The sequence below is a fragment of the Musca vetustissima genome, unplaced genomic scaffold (assembly GCF_032173495.1).
Source record: "Musca vetustissima isolate MV318-11 ecotype Yass unplaced genomic scaffold, APGP_CSIRO_Mvet_v1 utg9641, whole genome shotgun sequence".
Lineage (NCBI taxonomy): Eukaryota > Metazoa > Arthropoda > Insecta > Diptera > Muscidae > Musca > Musca vetustissima.
In genome coordinates, this window is record NW_026883216.1 from 1 (window position 1) to 23,401 (window position 23,401).

Here is a 23,401-nt window from a genome sequence, read left to right on the forward strand (position 1 = left end):
AACATAGATTGGCACAAATACCTCTTGACATAAATACCAACGACTGACAGAGTTTCGTGTTAGAAAGTCACAAAGATGAGAACGCTTCACATATTACTCTTAACAGGTTAGTGGTTTTATTTATTTCCGAAATATGTATACACATCAAATTAATTGGTTATTTGGTTATTTTCTGTCACATTCCAGTTGTTACATTACAATTATGTCTTTGCGAACCGAATCGGGGAGTAAGCATACGGCCAGTGCGGATTGGACCAAAGTCAGTAATCTTACAAACTGTAGAAAATGAAGAAGATCCTTATTACCCACCACCACCACCACACCATGGCTATTACCCATCATGTAAATGTCCACCAGGCCCACCTGGACCGCCAGGACCACCCGGTCTTCCGGGTAGGCCCGGAGCACCAGGTTTTCCTGGACCTAAAGGTGATGATGGTCGTCCAGGTATGCCAGGACCACCAGGAAAAGATGGCGTAGATGGTCGACCAGGAGAGAGAGGACCACCAGGTCCACCAGGTCATCCAGGGTTGCCAGGTTTACCAGGACCACAGGGACCTCCTGGCGGTCATCACCACTCTCCTTCATATCCGTATCCATATCCACCTTATCCCGGGTATCCAGGATATCCAGGATACCCATACCCACCACCATATTATCCACCTCCCACAACACCAGCACCAGAAGAAGGTGGTGAAGAGGAAGGGGAAGTGTATAAAAAATAAAAAAGTGATATTAAATTATATAAGTGTTTTAGTTTGATGGCATAATCGCGGATTTTTTGGTTGAAAGGGAGTTTTGTTTTGTCTGTGGGAAATTATTAGTCGTCAAAAAGAATTGGAATCAGGTGTTTCATTGAGTACATCCAGGGAACTTTAAAGAAAAAAGGTAGGAAGTTGAAAGTGATTATTTGAAACAATCTAGTTTTCGATTTATTTGAATTCTTTTTTTCAAAAATTCTTGTACTTAATATCATACCCTGCGAGGAAATCTCAGCCAGTATGGTTGTCAAAGAACTTGGCATCCTTGAGGAAGGATGCTAGGAAATCACATAATAAAGTTGGTAGGACGAAACTTAGTCAAGATTGTGACGTTTACTGACAACAATTTAATAGGTACAACAGTGAAATCAAGAAGACTAAACGTGAGCCTTGGGTTTGTTATAGCGAGTCAATCGAAGGAGCAAAGGAAGCGGACAGATTTCGCAGAGTAATATCTAAAGATCCTCTGGATCTTCCATCATCAACCCATTTCCCTTGTTATGGACCATAACGACGAAGTGCGGTGTGCACATCGGCATACGGTTTAAACCAAGGAAGAGGAGAGTTGATTGAGAACACTATAATCTACCCAAAGCTGGTATTGGCAATAAATAGCTTCAAACCCTACAAATCAACAATATGAAGCTGGAGGCTATCCATTCTGATGTCGATAGTTCAGGTATCCCCTCCCTCCTAACGGATTGGATTGATACAATCCTGGAAAGCAGAAATATCAATTCATCCATTGGAGAGAGTTCCGTAAAGAAATCTGTCAACAGAGGCACACCACAGGGAGAGGAATATTATCAACTATGGCTCCTGGTGATAATTGAGATACTGCTGAAATTCGGTCACCTTAGGATAAAGGTGTAGCCTATGCCGATGATGTAGTCTTGCTAGTCGGTGGAAAATATCTACCGACTATTTCTGATATCATGAAAGGTGCCCTTTTATCTGTGGGCACACGCCAATGGTCTTGGTATAAACCCCACGAAGACAGAAATTATACTCTTCACTAGGAAACGTAACATCCCAAATTTCCGATTGGGTGGAGTCGCCTTAGCCCTTAGAAGCAAAATAACTTTTGTACAATCCTCGACAGCATACTAACGGGGAAAAGGAATGTTGAGGAACACACTAAGCAATGTGTAATAGCACTCTACTCCTGCAAGAACTCTATAGGTAAGAGTTGGGGACTAAGACCAGAGATCATACACTGGCTGTATGTGACGGTCGTACTCCCCATTCTTGTATGGTGGCAAGCATACACTACTGGCTAAAATGAGTGTTGTACAGCGTTGTCGGCGATGTGTTAAGAAGCACACGGAGGCAGCCTTGAAAGAAATCTTGAATCTCCACTGGATTTTCTGGTTAAATTCTAGGCACATATTGCCTTGAGGCTCCTAGTATCCTCCACACAACGCCACTTTGTGACTTTTTAGAGAGGAGTACTCACATCAGTGACTATTCTCCCCCGCATAACGACTTTAACGGCATTAGAGTAGAGTTTCCAAGTAGGGAAACCTGGGCAAGTGGATCCTTACCTCTGGCCTTTATGTCGATATTTACGGACAGGTCGAAGATGGAGGAAGTTGCAGGCGTTTACTGAAAGGAACTAACCATTTACATAAACATAACGAAATACTGGTAATCACGAAAGCGGCTGAGAAAGTCAACAAAATAGGACCGGCAACTATATATGTCGATAGTCAGGCGTTCCTTAAGGCACTCAAGTCGTGTTTGAGTTAAACAAAATTGGTTCGTGACCGCAAGAGTGCTCTTCATAGTATACAGATAGTAAAATTATGTTGGTTTTCAGGACGTAGATAGCCGATGAGCTTGCTCGAGGGGATCGCAGTCGTCCAATCTGTACAACCTCCTATTGGCTACTTTATTGTCAAAATTCGTATGAACTACTGCAAGGTAGTCGGCAACAGATGGCGATGGTTCTGTTTCCTCTTTTTCCACTTTCCTTTTCTCCTTTCTTTCCAGTTATCCAGGATGAGCACAATGGACAAATGTCTCTGAGTGAACGGCTGCTAATGACAGCCATACATCCTAACCTAGATATCATAGCATGGTGACAACCCCCGTTATTAAAAGGCTCTATCGAGGTCCGACAATTACAACTTTTAAACGATTTTATTTAGTTAATTGTTTACATCGGGGATAGATTATCATGTCATGTTTTGGTCAAGTTGCATTGTCCGTCGTCAGGCCGCCCACTTTGTAGTGTTATCTGAATTTTTTTACACTCTGGCGTGTGAAGCTGCTTTCAGAAACATTTAGACTATCACTGAATGTTAGCCTGATGAACTTATCAACACACCTAGAGTTTCCTTCAACTCCTATGCTCTCAAGAAGAAGGATGAACTGTAACGTGTCGTCTAATCCAACCAATAAATGCTTCTTGCTTAACTATTATATACAAAATGTTGCCGTATATATGCTTACAGTTAGGTAAATGATAGATTTTAATAATAAAACATTTAAAAATTAAAAAAAAACGTATAAGAGTTTACGTATAATAAAAAAATTATAAAAAGGAAGATTTTATCAAAATTATTTTGGCGACTTCTAACAACAATTATATTTTCAAATCTAATAATAGGATCGTTGGTCTTTCCACAAATTGAGATTTAATTGTGGCAGAGAACTGCATGGTATCAAATTATTACTGAAAATAGAAAAATAATTAAAATTCAGTTTCTTGTCAACTCACATCTAAGACTTACTCTTCATTGGGAAATAGGAATACATTCGGTTGCACACATCTTAAAGTTTCAGTATTTGCACACAAAATAGCTGCCAAATTAACTTTACGGATTTCGGCTAATTGTTCTGAAAATTTATGAAATGATGAATTATTATAATTTTTTGGGAAAGTAATTGGATTAAAATATTCTTCTTTACCTTTTGTGAATCCCGTATTTACATCGTGATGCTCGAAAAAGAAACGATCTGCCTTGCGTGCCGTCAAAAATTGCCTACCCATTATACATTGGAATGTTGGGCCAAATATTGCTTCCGAATGATGTTGTTCCAATGAACCGCCAACATTTAATTCAACATCATCGGGTGTTTTATAGAATTTTTGCAATAACGATATTTTCTGAAATGTGAGAATGAATTGGTTTAAAAATTTAGAGATTCGGGTACAATTGGAGATTCTTCTTGACTTACCTCTTCACCGATTTCATTGGCAAATCCGGACCAATCATGTGCTCTTGGTAATCCACACCATTCGCGATAGTCATTATAGCTGGCTAAACCAAAATCACGACCACGTTGTATATCGATAGATTTTAGATCGGTACCGAATTCATCGAACAGTTTTCTATCGAAGTAATGTTTTATCTGGAATAAAAATATATAGAATGTAACCAGGAATTGTCTTTGTCTTTGATTGTCTTTGACTATATAGATAGGTCTCAGGAATGTGGTTTGAGTACTTTTATGTTTGGATTTCAAACACTGACGTATTTCATATGTTTGTTCACATGTTCAACACTTACCTCCTTGTCCAAATTAGCATCGGCTCTCTTCTGCAATTGCGTTATTAATCCTCTAACCAAATCATCAAAATTTCGACCTGCCTGTAAAAGTTGAACAACTCCTGGACGTTTAAAGTAATCACTTAAACGCAAAGTTTTATTATGAGCACGATCAGACGTAACCAATCTGAAATAATTTACCAAAGAATATTCAAAAATAAAATTTGCCGATAATAAATTCATTTTTACTTACGAAAACCATCCAGGAATTTGATTATGTGCATAACGAAAAGCTCCCGCTGAATTTTCAGCATATGCAACAGGATTCCACGAGGGATCATAATCATTGACATGCTGATAGGGGTCAACATTATAAATCAAACCATTCGAATAACTGTAAACGGGACCCAACAGCCAAGGCAACCAATCATAATAGGTTATTTTCTGATACTGGGCTATATTGATTTTTCTTGCTTCCTGAAACAATTTCTCATCCGAATAATGCGGATTCAATTGACCCAATATATTTGCAATACGATTATGTTCGCGAACAAATATTGTTTGCATAACCGCTATTGTTGGGGTTAATTGATTGCGCACATCGGGTGTACTATAACATTGACCCATACTTGCGGGACATTCTCCATTTGTGGTTCCGGTTAAGGGTAAATAATGTTGTTGCTTGTTAACGATTGTCTTTAAATAACCGCCAAAATATTGACGAATTTTTATATTTTGTTCATAAGAATTACCATATACGGATGATAGATCAAGGAATGGTGTAGCTTTGGAAAGTTTTTCAATATATCCATAATTACTTTGGGGGCAGGTTACATCGGCATCACTTAAACTGCGCGCAAAATTTAAACAGGTTTTACCCGATGTCAGGGCGATGGGTCCATGTGCATTTAATGGTATCGAATAACAATATTTGCTATTGGGATTTTTACAGCAATCGACTAGGGGTGGGAGGGGGAAAACGTCATATAAATAATTATTAATGAGACGAAAAAATAACGCAAATTAAATTGATATGTCTTTTTTTTAATACACTCCCAATACCAAAAATCGATCGGCACTTTTATATGATTGCTCTGCCATCTTTAATCATCATCTTTAAACTATTATAAAAATAATATTCCACACACATCTTGAAAACTTAACACAAATTCTACTCACCCGATTCACCTTCCATCATTTCGCTCATATCATGTGCAACGACTTGACCCCATTGCATTGTCAGCATAGATCGTGTATTGTCCATAACAGTATCATCGCCATGCAATGACAGTGATAGCTCACGAGGATTTGGCAATGCTGCTCCCGATCGAGATTTACTCGGAGCATATTTACCATCACCATATCGGGGTTTTAAAATACGGCCATATCTAGAATTGGCCATACCATAGCCAGGACGTCCCAAATTATTACATGAACCATCAAAATTGCGATAATACAAGGCACTGGAGTCATTGACACATGACAGCGGTGGAACTGCACATTCCAATTTGTTGTTAACCTCTAACAAACTATTCAGATCACTATCTTCATTCACAGTTACATCATAACCATTGGTATTTCCACTTAAAACACTTTTTGCAAATGACAAACTTTCCTCGGGTACAGGCTTTGCCGAATTCCAAACATTATTGGAATATGGATTAAATTTCGGTGGCAATTCATTGTAATTACCAACGTCATTTGACAAGAGGGATGAATAAAATTGCTGATCCGAATATGGGCTATAAATAAAAAATGTTATATATTATTATTTTACCGGCAATTTGTTATTGTTTTGCACTTGCCATTTATATTGAAAACTTTGTCTTAAGAATATTGCAATTAAAAAAGAAAAGATTAGCCACTGCATGATTTCGCGTCTGGTTGCAATCTCTAGTGAGTCAATGGGAAACCCACGCACTTATTTTTATACAAATTCATTATTACTTCATCTGAAGTTGAGCCGTAGATATTTAAGTGCAGACGGAAATTGAGAATTTATCACGTTTTAAATCGTTGCGGAACAATGATGGATGTAAATTGATGAAAATTTGTATTCTTATCTAGTTGTTGTTATAATTTTTACTTAATTTGTTTAACAGAATCGATATTTATTTTTAGCCAGTTTGTTTTTGTGGCTACATACATTTGTGGAGCCATTTGATTTTCCGTTCACCTTATTCTAAAATTAATATAAAGTAAAACTAAATCGTCGATACTGTTCTCAAATATTCTCAAAAAAATTGTGTTTATTAGGTTACTGACATTTTTTTCAAATGTCCTTATTGTCCATCTCCTGATTTTAGATATTTTTCAAAAGGGCTTTAAGGTCAGGCCGAATATGTAATATCTTCTACCATGAAGTAGACATAAGAAATGAGGGCTATACAGCAAAAATCCGAATAATAGAAACTGAAGTCAAGACTGACAATTGTTTGCTACCCAATACAAATCTTACATTCCAAATTACTGTCAATTTTGTTTAAAAAATATTTCGGAGGTTACCCTAAAACATGGGCAAATTTTGATCATTTTCGGTAGGAAGATTTGATTTGAGAATCTAAAATACCAAAATACAGATGATTCTGTTGAAAGTCGTGTCCAAAATACTCAATACAACGTTATGTGGAGGGTATTCGAAAATATACTATACGAATAACTGAGGAGTGGGGGACCTAAAGGGTTATGGACACCTCATGGGCGCTCTTAATGCGTTAATGTCTGGAAGATGTGGGGTGCTCAAGGGTTAATAGCTATTGCCCATTCTCTATTTGAAGGTCCCTCTCTTTTTTATTTTTATGTTTTTACTTCGATTTTTTAAATAAAAGGGACTGTATTTTGGCGTTCCGAGTTTTTGGAGGGTTTAACATTTATTTGCAAAAAAATTTTAGATATAGCACCTATATTCTGCTTTATTTTAGGTATTATTATAACATCGCACGCATTTGGGATTGAGTTTATAAAACAGAAAATTCCTATGGTTCAATGAATATAGCCCCGGTAAATTTTAGGACTTTTGAAATTATATAATGTCTTTGGGGTTACGAACTGGAAAGTATCTGAATGCTCCTACCTCCAGAGGAAAGCAGAAATCTTATAGGAATCCTCGGAAGGCAAACTGGGATAATTTCAAAGTCAATACATCATCCACGATCATTGGTCACATAGACCTCCGAACGATTGAGGATGTTGAGAAAGCTGTGAAGAATGTCATGTCACTCTTCTGAGGAGCTATAAGGCTTATTGTCCTTTGAAATACCCAGGGAAGAAATCTCAGCCTGTATGATGGTCAAAAAACCTGCCAAGGAAATCATATAATAAAGCTAGTTGGACGCAACTTAGTACAGATTGGGAGATTTACTGAGAACAATTCAATAGGTACAAACGTGAAATCAAGAAGGCTAAACGTGAGTCTTGGGTTTGCTATTGCGAGTCAATCGAAGGAGTAAACGAAGCGGCCAGAGCCAAGATGTATATGTAGTATTTAGCGAAGCGATGGAAGGTCAAACTTCGGCAGACCCCGGAAGCCGAGTCATACGCCCCATAAGGACCATCGACTTAAGATTTTAGGTTACTAGAAATACTATCAACCCCAATAAAATTAGCAAATCCCAGCATTCCTTCATCAAAGACAAATCAGTCGATACTGCTTCAAAAGAGGTGGTCGAACGTATCGAGAAGAATATGTAGACCTTCGGTTACACATTGGCTGCGTGCCTTGACATCGAAGGAGCCTTCAACAATGTGAAGCTGAAGGCTACCCATTCTGATCTCGATAGTTCAATCCAATCCATTAGTCCCTCCTAATGGATTGGATTGATAGAATGCAGAATTATCAATTCGTCCATTGGAGAGATTTCCGTTAGGAAATCTGTCAACAGAGGCACACCACAGGGAGGAGAATTATCTCCTCTACTATGGCTTTTGGTGATAAATGAAGTACTGCTGAAATTCAACCACCTTAGGTTGTAGCCTATGATGTAATCTTGCAAGTCGGTGGGAACTTTCTGCCGACTATTTCTGATATCATGCAGGGCGCCCTTTTAACTGGGCACACATGCCAATTGTTTTGGGGTAAACCCCACTAGAAAACGTATGTTCCAAAATTCCGATTTTTGGGGACCAAAACCAGAGATCATATAGTAGATGTATGTAACGGTTGTACTTCCCATTTTGACATAAGTTTGCCTTGTATGGGGGTCAAGAAGAAGATACTGGCTAAAAGTGAGTACCGTACAGCGATTAGCGTCGCACTCCACAGATTTTCTGGTTAAATTCCAGGCAGCAAGATGTGCTCTGAGGCTCCGGGAAACGGATGCCTTGATGTCGCTGAATTTTGGCCACGCCAGAATCCTTAAACGACGCCAGTTTGTGACTTCTTAGAGAGGAGTACTCACATCAGTGACTATTCTCCCTCTCATAACGACATCAAAGTAGCGTTTCCTAGTAGGGAATCCTGGGCAAGTGACACCTTACTTCTGACCGGTCTGTCGATATTTACAGACACGTCGAAGATGGAGGAAGGAACTGGTGTAGGCGTTTACTGCAAGGTTCTAGCCATTTAGAACTCATATAAACATAACGACCTTTGTAGGGTTTTTCAGGTAGAAATCACGAAAGCTACCCACCGGTGACTATATACATATGTCGATAGTCAGGCTGCACTTAAGGTTCTCAAGTCGTGCACTTTTAACTCAAAAGCGGTTCATAATTGCAAGGATTCTATTCATGATATAAGACGGGTAGTTAAATTATGTTGGTTCCCAGGACATTGCAAAATAGAAGGGAATGAGACAGCCGATGAGATTGCGCGAGGGGGTTCGCAGTCGTCCAATCTATCGATTGAGGGCTACTTTATTGGTCGACAACAGATGGTCAACAGAACCTGGATGCAGAATTTCAAAAACTACGCAAACTTATAAATGTGTCAATAATTTTACAACTCTTCTTAAAGACTATCTAAAGTTTTTGTCCCAAAAGAAATATTTATGAATTCTCGAAATCAAATATCCAGCCCAGACGAAGCGTGCATACGATTCGTTGCAACCACACAAAATCACAATATTATCTTCTTTGATTTAATTCCGATATACCGTACGAAGAGGGCGCTTAACCACACACACAAATTTACATACATTCGTCAATAATACTGAGAACATATCACAATTTTTCCGCATAATTAAGAAGAACGTGATGTTAGTAAATTTCAAATATCTGTTTGTTTACGAAAGCTCAGCACCCGAAAATAGAACAATGATAATCGCTTTTCTCTATAAAAGAAAACAATGCATTGTTTGGTAGTACCAATTGTCTACACTAATTTGGTGCAGCGGCGGAAACTATGCATCATTGGTTATTACGCTGTTCTTTGTTATTGGTGGTATTTAAATCAAGCTACCAGTTGCAATGGTGAGTAGCTTAATTTTCGTACACATTTCGGAAGTAATGTTGAGTGAACATGTAATTTTATAGTCCATTCTCCAAGCGCCCGGTGGCATATGCGACCGCAAATGCTATCAGTTCTGGAAGTCGAACACATCCATTTCAGGAGCCAATTGCATATCCACAAGATGATGACAGCCACAGTAGTCGATATGTTGTAGAAGCGTTTGGCAAATATTCCGACAACAGCTTACACAATTCATTTGAAAATAATGAAGTGAGATTTGAATGTGCAGTACCACCCTTATCATGTGCCAATGATTCGAGTAACTTAAAATATCGTACATTTGATGGTTCATGTAATAATTTAGCTTATCCTGGATATGGTATGGCCAATTCAAGATTTGGTCGGTATTTAAAACCAAAATATGGTGATGGTCAATCTACACCAAGTACATCACAGACTGGAGCAGCTTTACCAAATGCCAGATTGCTGTCATTATCATTATTTGGAGATCAGACAATTCCCGATAACGACTTAACCACATGGACAATGCAGTTCGGTCAATTTGTGGGTCATGATATTAGTGAACAATTGAAACCGAACGTGGGTAAGTTTATTGATTTTCGCTTTTTATTTAAATCAATTGATAATTTAAAATCTTATTTTTATTGTAGATGATTGCTGTGAAAATGCGAATAGTAAATTCTGTTACTCCATACCGTTAAATGTTTACGGACCCATTACACTGGGTACCGGTAGAACCTGCCTAAATTTTGCACGAGTCATCAGCGACAAGGACATTCCCTGTACATTAAGTAGTTTAGGTTATGCCGAAAAATTGAGTAAGCAAACTCCATTCATAGATCTTTCCTCAGTATATGGCAATTCTCTGGAACAGAGTATTAAGGTTCGTCATTATCAAGGTGGTCTATTGCGAACTATTTGGCATAACCATCAACAATATTTAACAACTACATCCAGTGCAAGTGGTGAATGTCAACCAGATGTTGATGAATGTTTTAGAATTCCGGATATTCGAAATCAGTTATCTCCAACTATAACAGTTCTGCATACTTTGCTGGTGAGGGAACATAATCGTTTAGCTACTATATTGGAGAAATTAAATCCCCACTACTCGGACGAGAGTATTTTCCATTTGGCAAGAAAAATAAACATAGCCCAGTATCAAAAAATCATATACTATGATTGGTTACCGTTAATATTGGGTCCTGATTTTGCCTACACTCAACATTTGACCCACAATGTTAGACCAGATGAATATGTTAATGATTATGATCAATCATGGACACCTGTCGCCTATGCTGAAAGTGCTGCAGCTGCTCTACGTTATGCTCATACTACTGTACCGGGTTCGTTCTCGTAAGTAAAAGAAAATCTATATACAAATTTAAAAGTAGCACTAAATTGATTTGCATTTTTAGATTGGTGGCTCCAGATTTCCGACACAATACAACACTGCGTTTAAGTGATTACTTTATGCATCAGGATTCGGTATCGCTTGTGTTAAGAGGTAATAACTTTGATGCACTACTAAGAGGTTTACAGCTGCAATTGGAAAAACGTGCAGATCCAAATATTGACAAGGAGGTAAGTATCATAGGAACATAAAGTTTTAAAAATATGTATTCTTTGGAGTATTGCAACCAAAGATTCTCCATATTAAGTTGAATTATGATAGGTTAGGTTAGATAGGTCAGAGATATTTGTCCATTGTGCTCATCCTGGATACCTAAAAAGAAAGGAGTAAAGGAAAGTGGAAAAAGAAGGGAGAGAGATAAACGAAGTTTAAAATCAGTTTAGAAATTATATATTTTAGCCATGTCAAAGGTTTGACAAAGCTTAGGATCTGCTTGGGATCTATTCCGAAGAAGAATGTCTGTGTCTTCTGCCACTGAGTGATGGACACCTACAGAGTAAATGTTCAGTTCTTTCCAGCTCTTCCTCATCCTCACATAGACAGCAATAATCCACTCCGTTAATGTCCCATTTGGAAGTGAGAGATCTAATTCTGCAGTGACCTATTATGATCCCCGCAATGATTTTTATCTCCCTCTAACTATGAGGCAGCTATCTCATTCCCTTCTATGTTGCTATGTCCTGGAATCCAACATAATTTAACTCTTTATCGTATAAGCACTCACGAATCGCTTTTGAGTTAATAAAGCCTGACTATCGACATATATAGTGACCGGTCCAGTGTTGGCAGTAAGTTATTTGACTATCTTATCCGCTTTCGTGATTGCCAGGAAAAGATCGTTTATGTGAGTTGTAGATGGCTAGTTCCTTGTAGTAAACAACTGCACCAGTACCTTCCTCCATCTTCGACCCGTCTGTAAATATCGACATACCGTTCGGAGGTAAGGAGGCACTTGCCCAGGATTTCCTACTAGGAAACTCTACTCTAATATCGTTAAAGTCGTTATGAGAGTATAGTTCCTGATGTAAGTACTCCATTCTAGAATTTGATAATTCAGCATTCTATTAATCCAGTCTGTTAGAAGGGAGGGGATACCTGCTTCCAGCTGCACATTGTTGATCTCAAAGAACGCAGCCAATCTTTAACCGGAGGTTTCCATATTCTTCCATATTCTGGGAATTTGTACAGTTGAAAGCTATTTATTGCCCATGCCAGCTTTGGGTAGCTTATAGTGTTCTCTATTAGCTTCTCCTGTGTGGATCGAATCGTATACCGATGTGTACACCGCACTTTGGCGTTATGGTCTATTCAACCAGGGAAGTGGGTTGATGATAGAAGTTCAAGGGTCCCTCTGCCAGAGTTTGTCCACGATCCGTCGCTTCGCTTAATTACTCTACGAAATCTGGCCGCCTCGTTTGCTCCCTCGATTGACTCGCTATAGCAAACACAAGACTCACGTTTAGCCTTCTTGATTTTAATTTTGTACCTATTGAATTGTTCTCTGTAATCGTCCCAATCTGTGCTTAATTTCGACCCACTAGCTGAAAAAAATTATAACATCCCGTCCTGGTTTGTCACGACATCTCGAAATAGCATTTTTTTTGGCTTAGGGTACATTTGAATTTTCATGTTTAATGTTCATCGAGTGTAAGAAACCTCCATACAAAACTCCATAGTCTCACATTCAACCACATTCTTGACAATATTTTCAATATCCTTAAACAGTAGGTCATGATTAGCGGTATTAAAAGTATTCTATGGATCAGGAGCTATAAATAAGATGTATACCTTCATCCACTCTGGTTTAACACATATTCGTATCTGGGTATCTATACATGGTGATGAAATTATTTGTCCTTATATTATGGATTCCGACATTAAGATTTTTCGTTCACTATTTTTTCGACATTCACTCGATATTTTTCATTTCCAAAAAAGTGCAGTAGAAGAGAGACTGATTATGAGAGATAATACTATTATGTACTAAATTATAAGTGTGTCTGGTTACTTTTCCAGTAACATTTATTCAGTAAGTTCTAGTTCAGAGAGTAAGCCTTTCTTACTCTCTTTTGCGATAATACTGAAAAAAGTAAACAGACAACATTTAGTAAGATTTAGCAAATAAACAGCTGATTCAAGAAAACATTTGATTTGCGCCAAAATAAACAGTAAACAAAGGACGAACACAATTATTTGTATTGCATTTAATATTAAAAAAATGAATAATAAAAGAAAAATTTATCTGGTATGTTCCCCGGGAACATTTAAGCTCCCTGCATCAATACATTGCCCTCTATCTAGAACTTGCCTAAAAATATATAAGGAATTAGTTTCTAATTTAATGAAACTGCATTACTTACGAATTTTCTTCCATTTTCTGTAATTAACTTCAAATTGAACTTTGCAAATTAAAAAAAAAATGTTTTAAATAATTTTTGTGTTTGGTCAGAAAACAGCTGATCAGAAAATGAGTTGCAAAATCTTACTGAATAAAATTCTTTCAGTAAACTCCAGCAACTTTGTTGTTGTTCAACTGTCAAACTTGCTCTCTCACTTGACTCTTTTTTACTGGATTTTTGTGTAAACAGACAACATTTAGTAACAATTTTTACCAAATATCGAGTAAACTGACAGAGCTATTATTTCTTTATTTTCAGTTAAAACACTATTTCGGTCGTAAAGTTTTTGATGAATACGGTTCTGATTTGAAGTCGATCGATATACAACGTGGCCGTGATTTTGGATTAGCTAGTTACAATGATTATCGTGAAGCCTGCGGTCTACCAAGAGCCTATGGTTGGTCAGATTTTGAAGATGTAATTGCTCCAGAAGTATGTGTAATAATATAATGTTGAAATATCAGATGAACATTATTTGATTTTTTCTTAGAAAATAGAATTATTGCGAAAATTCTATACCTCACCTAATGATGTGGAGTTAAATACTGGTGGTTCTTTGGAAAGACATACGACAGAAGGTATTTTTGGCCCAACATTCCAGTGTATATTAGGCAGACAATTTGCCAATTTACGAAAATCGGATCGTTTCTTTTTCGAACATTTTGAACCACATGCTGGTTTTACAAAAGGTATGTTTGGATTTATGTGATTAATATTAAGCTTTTATTCTAGATAAGTTTTATAGATAATTTAAGTTTCTAATCAAGTGAATTATTTGGTTAAGTTAGTTCATATGGAGCTATGGAACCACTCATTAGATTTATTATGATTTGCAATTGTATTCCTGTAAAACATTAGTATAAATAATATTATTAGTTGTATATAACTATGTATCAATTTACATAAATATACCTGATATCAATTTTTCACTTTCTTAGAACAATTGGCAGAGATTCGCAAAGTAAGCTTGGCCAGTTTAATATGTGCTAATAGTGTCAGCTTAAGGCATGTACAACCCAATGTTTTTCTACATCCGAATGAAGAGTGAGTATAATATATATATATATATATATACATATATCAACATTTTTAAGCCAATTTTTCTCTTTCGAGTTGAGATAAATGCGTATGTTCTTTCCCTGACTTGTCTTGTCATTGCAAAACTCGACTCGAAAGAGAAAAACTGACTTAAAAATCATTGAAATAATCATCGCCATTACAGGCAAAACTCAAAAAAAAAAAAAAAAAATAATAATTTCCTTTTTAATATATTTAGAAACGAACTGGTGAATTGTAATTCTTTACCACAATTAAATTTAGGACTATGGAAAGAACATGGAGCTTATTAGTATAATAAATATTTTAATTTAATTATAATATATTCACTAAATTAATAAATGTTTATTTATTTTTTGTTTTATATAATAAATAGTATAATTTTGTAAACAAAAAATCAAGTGTTGAATTATTTTAAAATAAGAAAAAATTGTTGTATATTTTTCCTGTTTAAATTCCATCTGGTTCTGTCTTCGGCAGACGGCATTCAATCTGTATCCGTTCAGCGCTGCGGCTACTGCATCAGTATGAACGCTGTTCAGATAGGAACTTGATCTTTGAAACTCTCTATCTAGATCATGCAGATCCTTCCTGATACGCCTGGGTGGGGGAGTCCTATCCATCATATGATGGTTGGGATGATTGTCCCTGAAGCACACAGGCAGGTACTGTAACGAAAGCATATTGCTATGCTGACGTAAGGGAAGGATCTTCGTCTCCTTATGAAGATGGTCCACTGGTGTCATGAGGAGGCACTCTGTCGCAGTCCTCAGGGCGGCGTTCTGACAGTTCTGAATACTTCTCAATTGCGTATCACTAGAGTTCGCAGACCACGCTGGAACCGCATAGCTTGCCACAAACCGACTTATCGCTTTGTAAGAGGTAAACAAGGTTTCTTTATCTGTGTCCCAAGTACTGCCGGCGAGCGAGGAACTTGTTCAAATCGCCGCTCGTTTGCGCGGACGATTTGAACATACTGTGACCCCGAGTATTTTGGGGTAAATCGTAGTGTTCCGACCGCGGTACACTAGGATATTTAGTGCTCCGACCGCGATACACTACGGGTTTTAGTGCTCCGACAGCGGTACACTACGAATTTCGTTGTGCTCCAAAATATTTTTTTAACCGCCTAATATGGGATTTATAAATATTGAAAACGTTGACCCTTTGTGAAGGAGTTACCAGAAGGAGTCGACTAATAGGTCTGATCTTCGCACTTCATCTACTCTTGGTTGTTGTTGTAGCAGCCCTATTGCTTTTACACAATGAGCTGAGGTGACAGACGTTGCCCGTTGCACAATTTTGTGGGGGAGGTACCTGTAGGGATATTGAAAATGTTGACTCTGTGGAGGAGGAATCAGAAGGAGTGGACTAATAGGTCCGATCTTCGCACTTCATTTACTTTTAGTAAAGGTAATAGGTTGTACAAAGTTTTGTACATATCGAATCGGTTTGATGGTAAATGCCCGTTTCATTGATTAATAAAAGTTTAAAAGATTGTAGAACGACATTCAATTACCATTTGGTAAACATTTTAAGTTAACGCGAACAATGTTTTAATTTAACATAACGAATAACGAAGAATATTTCAATTCCTTTAATATCATCTTCACAGAACAATAACATAAATAAATACTGAAAAATCATTTATTTAAAAAATCTTAAAAATATCTAACAATAAATATAAATTTCATGCGTGCAAAAAATAAAAATAATTTACAACAATATTTCATCAAGTCACTTGTTTTATGTTTCAAACATTTTAAAAATAATATCCAATACTTTTAATAATCCCTTTCCATAATCGATTTTTTCATTGCTCTCCAACAAAAGACACTTGAGTGAATCTCTTAAAAGTCTTAACTGTTTTGATAGTTTTGTACCACGAATCATAGCCACAAATTTTACTCCTCCACTTATTAGCTTCCATAGAGCAACACATATTGCCAACTGTTCTTCGACAGATGATTTTGGAGCAATAGATTGGGAAATAATTTCATTCGCTGTATATATAAAGTCAGATGATGTTAAAAGTACGATACGATTACTATTCAAGAAACTCATATTTCGTAAAATCTTCAATGATATTAGACGTGTATCTCCTTTAGAACGATTTATAACAGAGCACAAAGCATTTAAATGATGAGTCTGGGCACCTTCATCATAACGCGATAATATTTCCCAAAATGAAAGCCAGGCATTTACAATGTCAGATTTGATACGTGCAGCTTTGCTATTGAATGGATATAAACTATCAAATATATCCGTAACGCGAGCTTTTATCAAAACATTTCTGCCTTCCACAGAACTGCAGCAGTTTATCAATACCCTTAGACCCGAAGATATAACAGGAAAACTATCCGTATTGGCTGCTTTAATTTTCATAGTATCGGCAAGAATTAGTTTAGTGGTCAATTGTAATACAGAATGCGCGAACGATGTGTTGTTTATGGTCGAAAACCGCTTACACATCACCAGCGAACGTTCACAAACGAAAGCCGCAACTTGTAATAGAGTTAATTTTAGTTCAGTCGAATGTACCATCCATGGCCAAATTTGTATAATAATTTTACTATATTCCAATGCCAAAACATCATCACTTATTACCATGGTGGGCGAAGAATGCCAGTTGAGAAGACATTTTAACAAAAGTTGAAGATTTCTTATCACTGCCAATTTCTTATGCTCACCATGACGTTTTACAAATGTCGTACATGGTGTTGTGGAGTATTCTTCGAAGAATGTTTTGAAAATGTTTACAATTTTTTCATTGAGTTTAAGATTTTGTGCCGCTTCCTGAGCATTAGGTGACACTTTCAGCAATAGCGATAAAGATTCGACAACTTGTTGTTGAGCTTCAGTGGGTGCGGATATGAACTTGCAAACTTTTAAAGGATACAGATGGGTGAATAAACGTATTAAGTATATACATAAATGTTCGGATATTGTTGTGGTTGATTTTTTGTCTGAAAAGAGAAATATGAAAATTAATTTAGTAGTAGATTTAGATTAATAAAATAACTCAAAAGGAAATAAATAATAGTGTTCTTTAAGGAAACAAACGTTGATTATAGTATTTGAAACCAAAGTATTTGATATAATAACAATTTAATAAACGATGTTTGAACGACGATTTTCTTCGTAGGACGAAGATAACATTTTGTCATAAGAAAGGTAGATAACTTTGGCCTGAATAAATCAAGTGTGGAGAATGAGGTTGTGTCAGCCCTAAGTAGACTAACACCCATCTTGGTAATATGAGGAAGACAGAGTCCATATTTCCAGACGGTAAAAGGGGAGTTTGTCACTTCTTGTCCAGAGAATGTAAGGGAAACTAATATTTAGGTCTACAGTTGGGATTTGAACGCTGTTTCCTATGGCATCTTCTGGTTGTTGTCCGACACCTTAGTGGCTTTGACACCTGCTTATCTTCTTAAGGTTGCTAATATGCAGTTGTATACAAGAAAAATCTGCTCTGAAACTGCTCTTGTCACGATTGAATTTAATTCGTAGGTGTAATTTCGCAATAATGTTCTGGTGTGATACGAAATGTCCGAACCTTGACACAGTTTAATTTATTCGTAGGTGTAATTTTGCAACAATATTCGACTTAAATATAACTTATCAAGTAAAGACATTTGTAACCCACATTGCCCAATATGCCTGATGAGCAGCTTAACCAACAACGAAACGCGTCGCATAAGGTTGGGAGTTTAGTATTTCTCTGGCTTTCCTTTTCATTGCAACTTCGATCATGAAACTCATTTCGAAAGAGAAATAATTAAAAAAATGTCCCATTTATTTGAATTTTTTTAAGTAGAACATCGCATTGGTCTTTTTATATTTATCATTTCATTTTGATTAACCCTTTGTGTCCCAATGTTGCCCACAGGCAACTAAATGTTTTAGAGCTTGTATTTAATACGCAACTAGTAAATATATATTTTGTGGATTACATATGTCAAGTCCTGATAATGGACGACACATATCAAAAGGAAAATTTTTGAAATAAATCAGCGCATATAAAATCGTTCTATGGTTTCGGAAAAAAATCGTGGATCAAAGGGTTAAAAGTCATATATAAAAGAATACAAATTAAAGATATAATAATTTTGTGCAAATTACCTTCTTTAATTCCATTTTCGCCATTTTTACTTCTTCTCTTCACATTGTTGTTGTTATTATTGTTGATATGATTCTCTTTATTTTCACATTCAAGATCAATAACCTTATCATCCGCAATGGCTTCTTCGATATTCGAACCATTTAGCAGCAATAAAACATTACACGACAGATCACCACCAATTTCTGGTTGGGCTTTAATACAAAGCAAGCTTAATACTGATAACATGCATCGTTGCAACATTGTGCCTATACGACTTGTGGACAGGGCATGCTTAAACATGTTTACAATATATAAACTATATTCCAACATTTTTGTTGTAAGATGTTCTAATGCGTTGGGATCTTTAAGGAGGACCATTAACAATTGTAACATATCGACAATTTTGTATGGTTCCGTGGCGTTGGGATCAATGGAGAATACAATTTTGCAGAGATTATCTAGCCATATTGGATCTCGACATATTGTACGCTGCAGAAATATGTAATTATCGGTGTAACACATAGTATAAAGACGACAAATCAAGGCAATCATGGTTATATATTCGTTGGAAATATCCGGCGCTGATGGTAAGGGTAATTTCAATATTTCATATAATTTAAACATAAAAGAACGGGTACAAATCTCATTCAAGAATGCTGGAGATTGCAATGACATTTCAATGCATATACGTGTGTAGCATGCAATAAGACCACATGTGGTAATCTGTTTAGTGTTGGATGGTTCCAGTCCATTGGGAACTTCGCTACTTAAAACACAAATTTCTTTGTTAAGAGCTTCTGCACCAATGAAGTTGAGAAAACGATGTTGCTCAAAAATTTGCTCTATTTCTTCGATGTCATTTCGTTTTTGTATTAGATTAGCAAACAATTGGCCCGCCAATTGTCGAACATGTGTTATTTCTTTAATATCCAATAGGGTGCTTAGACAGCATGCTATAAAACCACCCGGTAAATATGAAAGTTCATTCGATAACATTTCCGATCCAGAATTATCTGAACTTTTCGACTTTTTGTTAGCCTCCGGTGGTATTGCAATTGTTTCTGATACCAGATATAATATGCTCCAAGCTAATATTCGTACTTGTGCATCAATGTGAGCACACATGCCACCAATATATTTCACCACTCCAGGTGCCAGGCGAAAATTGCATTTCGATTCTGTCATTTGGCTTGAAAGATTTAATATGGATTTCAGGCAATCACGATGCCATTGTGATCCAGTTTGGGTAAACGATTTCAGTGCCAGTGATAGCTGCATAAAACGACGACAATAATAAAATAGCAATTTGTCGGGCATATCTAAATAGCATGTACTAAGGGACAATAACAACGATAGTAAACAACGTACCCGTTGCAAGTCTCGTACTTCGAATAGTTGTAGTGTCCGTTCCATAAGCAAATCAAAAAGATTACTGAAAAATGCACTGCTCTCGGATGGAGACAGGGTACTTTCAAACACCTCCTTGTGATGTATAATCAGGTACTTCAATACGTGGGAAATTTTGTAATAAACTCCAAGCTCAATTTCTTGTTGTTGTGTAAGCATTGTTATAAAAGCATGTCGCACATCTTTATGTAGAATTTTTATAAATTCAGCAGCTATGTTGGTTACTGGTATCTTGAGACAGCTTAGCAAAACATCCACTAAATACTGATAAAGTTCCAAATCACTGTCATTACTTGGCTGTAGTTGTAAATATTTGTTTAGCATGGTACCCAATGCTTGACTTGATTCGGCACCCAAGAGAAATGTCTGAGGAAGCCTGGGCAAAAGTAATTGTTGATTCAACATCGAACAGGCATGTATTAGAGACCTGTGATCCGTTGCATTGGTGGCAGCTCTAATCAGTCGTTGAAGTGATACTCCAGGTTGAGTGGCTCGTATTAATTTTACATCTTGACTGTTAAGTTTCAAATCTTCATTTATATCTAACTGTGATTGCTTTATCATAGATTTGGGATTTATATTTACCATACCATGACACGAGGCATCGGCAATAACAAAACGCCAGTATTGATTTTCTTCTTGTACACTGGCAAAGATGGCGGCAATTTTTTGAAAATCCGTTTCACTGTCATCTGCTGCGGCAAGAGCTGAACGTAAATATATATCGAAAGGCATGTGAATGTTACCCAAAATCAAAGGTCCTTCTACACTTCTCTCGGTGGCAACCAACTGATGTGAGAACAACAATTGAAAGAGGCACATTGTGGCATCTTGTCTAACCTGGATGTCATGATGAAACATAAACAGAGCGCGTAACAGGAGCACATAAATGTTTGGGGTCTCAGCAATTTCACATCGTACCGTGGAATCGTAGAATAGAATCTTATTAAGTATACTGATACAAGGTATGGCAGTGTCGGGGTAATCTAAGCATGACTCATTCTGCAAGGCATTCTCCAATGCTTGTAAAATTAAAAACGAAGCCCCAGCATTACACAATTCACCAGTTACATGCCAATTGGAACATAATACATTGATTTGCATTAATGTGGTTTTACGTATCAACGGCTCAACATCTGGCGAATCCAACAAATGAAAGAGATTATTTAATGTTGAGACGGCATCAGGACGCAATGGCGAAATATCATTGAATATGTGACGATATTCCCTCGGTGATGTTAACATACAAATGTCATTGGGTAATGTGTCGCTTATATGCATAAGATTTGGCATATATTTATCGCTGCCCTTCAATGAATTCAGGCTGTACAAGAGTCTTGTCAGGGCTTCCGAACGTCTTTCGTTGTTGTTGTGGAATAAAAATGCAATGTTGCCTTGTAAGACACTAACATAGGGTAAACGCCTGGAATCAGGATCATATAGTTTAAGCAACAATTCTAGTATCTTTTTGGAAAAGGTACAACAGCCTAGGAGTGGTAGAATTGGAACTAACGTCGGTAGAAAAGTACTCCATTTTGATCCAAACAGTGATTGAGATTGTAGTAAAAGTTCCAATATTTTAAAACAAGAAATTTGAATTTTCTCATCTGCACTTTCAAAGCCATTGTGTAGTAGATGCAACAACAAATGAGTATTCAAGGGTATGCCAACAATACCGGCAACTAGTAGAGCCGAGTTTTCACATTCCTTTAGATAACGTTCTCCATTCATTAGACAACCAATGTGGCGTTTGAAAACATTTGTGAGTCTCTCGTGCAGATATACTTTCAAGGGCATGAATGATATGTTGAGTAATTTGATTAAGAGTTGTATTGCTTTCGACTTTAGTTCTTCGTTGTTAAGATAGTGGGGTATAGACTCAACTATATTCATAAATATAATATCAAGCAGTTGTTTGGAATGAATTTTATCTAACATCAAAACAAGACTGGACCCATTTTTAATAAGTTCCACACCAGTGGTCCTTGAGGTTGTATCATCGATCAGTAAGTTAATAGCTTTGCGTAAAGATGTCTCATATTTATCTAGGAGCTGATATTTATCCCATAAACGTTGTTCATTTTTCCATAATATTTCACGTAGTTTTAGATAACGTTCAGGATACAAGCATTTTATGGAATAATCCCTTAATATTGGTTCGTACAGCTCCACCGATTTGAGAGGCCTAAATTGATTATTGATACTGGCCACATCCTGCAGGAAAAATAATATTTGCATCTGTTGTAACCGTGGACGGGTACATTGTTCCGTTGCGGTATACTGCAAGCAAAGTTTACTCAGTATCCTGCCAAGTTTGCGTAAAGCGTTGTCGTTAATTTCTTCTTTTATAATGACATATAAATTTAGTATTTTGAACATAATTTCCCATATCACTATTGATTCATTACCATATTCTTCCCAATAATCGATGCATGACTCTAGGAGCTGAGCTAAAGCTTTTCCCACCCTTAGTTGTGAAGGTTTTTCAATTTGACAATCCTCTATGGTGCTTGCCGCATATGGGAAATTTAATGATTTTTTTCTATATTCCAAACGTAATTCCAAGCATTGCAAGAACTCATACACGGTTGATGCTGTAGCGTCTGTTAGCTTTTCCATCATTTGAGGTTTATTAAATATCTGCAGTAGATGGCGAAATATATGTGGTGCCTGTAACATATACTCAGCTGGATAATCCTTCATAGTCAATTGTAAATGCTGCAGGGCATGATGTAACTCCATTTCTGTGGCCGAAGGATTTTTCAAAATATCTGCCATTAATTTTAGGGAGGTGTAATCACTTCTACTTGGACTACTCCACGGAACTTCATAATCCTCAAGGGAATACACTTCCTCATCTTTGTCGTCTCTACTCCCACATTTATTTTGTATGCTAAGGCGTTTTGTTGCCCTCATCAGTTCTTCCATATCATCGCTCTTCTTGTTTTCCTCCGCCTTCCGCTCACAACACTTAAGAAAGTCGAGAATTTCTTGTACGACTTGCAATTCCTCATTTTGCTGTTCCAACAATATTTTAATTTTGCGACACTCTTTCCTCAGACGATCTGCTCCCATTCTTTGAATGATTCTATCTCCATAGCTTTCCGAGTGCAATAGTGATTTTAATAGCTTTAATACTTTTAATGGCGTCCTTATGGGTGTAAAGCCAAACCATCGAATCAATTGTTTACACAATTCCACAAATTTTACATCCACTTTCTCATTGAGTTCAAGCGCGCGCTCTAATTTGCCTGCAATTTGATCCAGGGCCCGCAATCGAATTTCCAACGACTCATGGGTTAGTTTTTGCAATGTACTCCGGCTAATTTGTATCATCGACATCGTTGGTAGTCTT

General features: G+C 36.9%; 4 protein-coding genes across 4 annotated transcripts; 2 read left to right on the forward strand and 2 right to left on the reverse strand.

Annotated features, from left to right (window-relative positions):
* The first annotated feature begins 75 nt into the window (after positions 1-75).
* LOC133330056 (collagen alpha-1(VIII) chain-like) lies at positions 76-2,845 on the forward strand. Its single transcript, XM_061538527.1, has 3 exons — positions 76-106; positions 187-690; positions 2,754-2,845. Exons 1-3 carry the CDS (start codon positions 76-78, stop codon positions 2,843-2,845), a joined length of 627 nt encoding a protein of 208 aa, XP_061394511.1.
* A 517-nt stretch (positions 2,846-3,362) lies between these two features.
* On the reverse strand, positions 3,363-8,020 carry LOC133330059 (peroxidase-like). Its single transcript, XM_061538530.1, has 8 exons — positions 7,926-8,020; positions 5,435-5,997; positions 4,509-5,214; positions 4,277-4,442; positions 3,945-4,118; positions 3,675-3,873; positions 3,497-3,602; positions 3,363-3,438 (listed from the first exon to the last, which is right to left on the reverse strand). The coding sequence occupies exons 1-8, from the start codon at positions 8,018-8,020 to the stop codon at positions 3,363-3,365; spliced, it is 2,085 nt and encodes a 694-aa protein (XP_061394514.1).
* A 1,576-nt stretch (positions 8,021-9,596) lies between these two features.
* Positions 9,597-14,827, forward strand: LOC133330060 (peroxidase-like). Its single transcript, XM_061538531.1, has 9 exons — positions 9,597-9,664; positions 9,728-10,074; positions 10,111-10,248; positions 10,316-11,021; positions 11,084-11,249; positions 13,737-13,910; positions 13,969-14,167; positions 14,417-14,522; positions 14,755-14,827. Exons 1-9 carry the CDS (start codon positions 9,597-9,599, stop codon positions 14,825-14,827), a joined length of 1,977 nt encoding a protein of 658 aa, XP_061394515.1.
* A 1,453-nt stretch (positions 14,828-16,280) lies between these two features.
* LOC133330061 (protein rotatin homolog) lies at positions 16,281-23,388 on the reverse strand. Its single transcript, XM_061538532.1, has 2 exons — positions 18,660-23,388; positions 16,281-17,500 (listed from the first exon to the last, which is right to left on the reverse strand). Exons 1-2 carry the CDS (start codon positions 23,386-23,388, stop codon positions 16,281-16,283), a joined length of 5,949 nt encoding a protein of 1,982 aa, XP_061394516.1.
* Positions 23,389-23,401: the final 13 nt, after the last annotated feature.

What these genes read in the sequence shown, in the direction of transcription:
- LOC133330060 (XM_061538531.1), top strand. Translation starts at nt 9,597, where the DNA reads ATGCATCATTGGTTATTACGCTGTTCTTTGTTATTGGTGGTATTTAAA. An exon ending in AAAACCAAAATATGGTGATG is followed by an intron (nt 10,075 to 10,110) that starts GTCAATCTACAC and finishes AGACTGGAGCAG; the next exon opens with CTTTACCAAATGCCAGATTG. An exon ending in ATCCAAATATTGACAAGGAG is followed by an intron (nt 11,250 to 13,736) that starts GTAAGTATCATA and finishes CTTTATTTTCAG; the next exon opens with TTAAAACACTATTTCGGTCG.
- LOC133330056 (XM_061538527.1), top strand. Translation starts at nt 76, where the DNA reads ATGAGAACGCTTCACATATTACTCTTAACAG. An exon ending in TCACATATTACTCTTAACAG is followed by an intron (nt 107 to 186) that starts GTTAGTGGTTTT and finishes GTCACATTCCAG; the next exon opens with TTGTTACATTACAATTATGT. An exon ending in AACACCAGCACCAGAAGAAG is followed by an intron (nt 691 to 2,753) that starts GTGGTGAAGAGG and finishes CTTTCTTTCCAG; the next exon opens with TTATCCAGGATGAGCACAAT.
- LOC133330061 (XM_061538532.1), bottom strand. Translation starts at nt 23,388, where the DNA reads ATGTCGATGATACAAATTAGCCGGAGTACATTGCAAAAACTAACCCAT. An exon ending in CGAAAATGGAATTAAAGAAG is followed by an intron (nt 17,501 to 18,659) that starts GTAATTTGCACA and finishes TTCTCTTTTCAG; the next exon opens with ACAAAAAATCAACCACAACA.
- LOC133330059 (XM_061538530.1), bottom strand. Translation starts at nt 8,020, where the DNA reads ATGGGTAGCCTTCAGCTTCACATTGTTGAAGGCTCCTTCGATGTCAAG. An exon ending in CTACATATTCTTCTCGATAC is followed by an intron (nt 5,998 to 7,925) that starts GTTCGACCACCT and finishes TTTTATTTATAG; the next exon opens with CCCATATTCGGATCAGCAAT. An exon ending in CCAATGAAATCGGTGAAGAG is followed by an intron (nt 3,874 to 3,944) that starts GTAAGTCAAGAA and finishes CTCACATTTCAG; the next exon opens with AAAATATCGTTATTGCAAAA.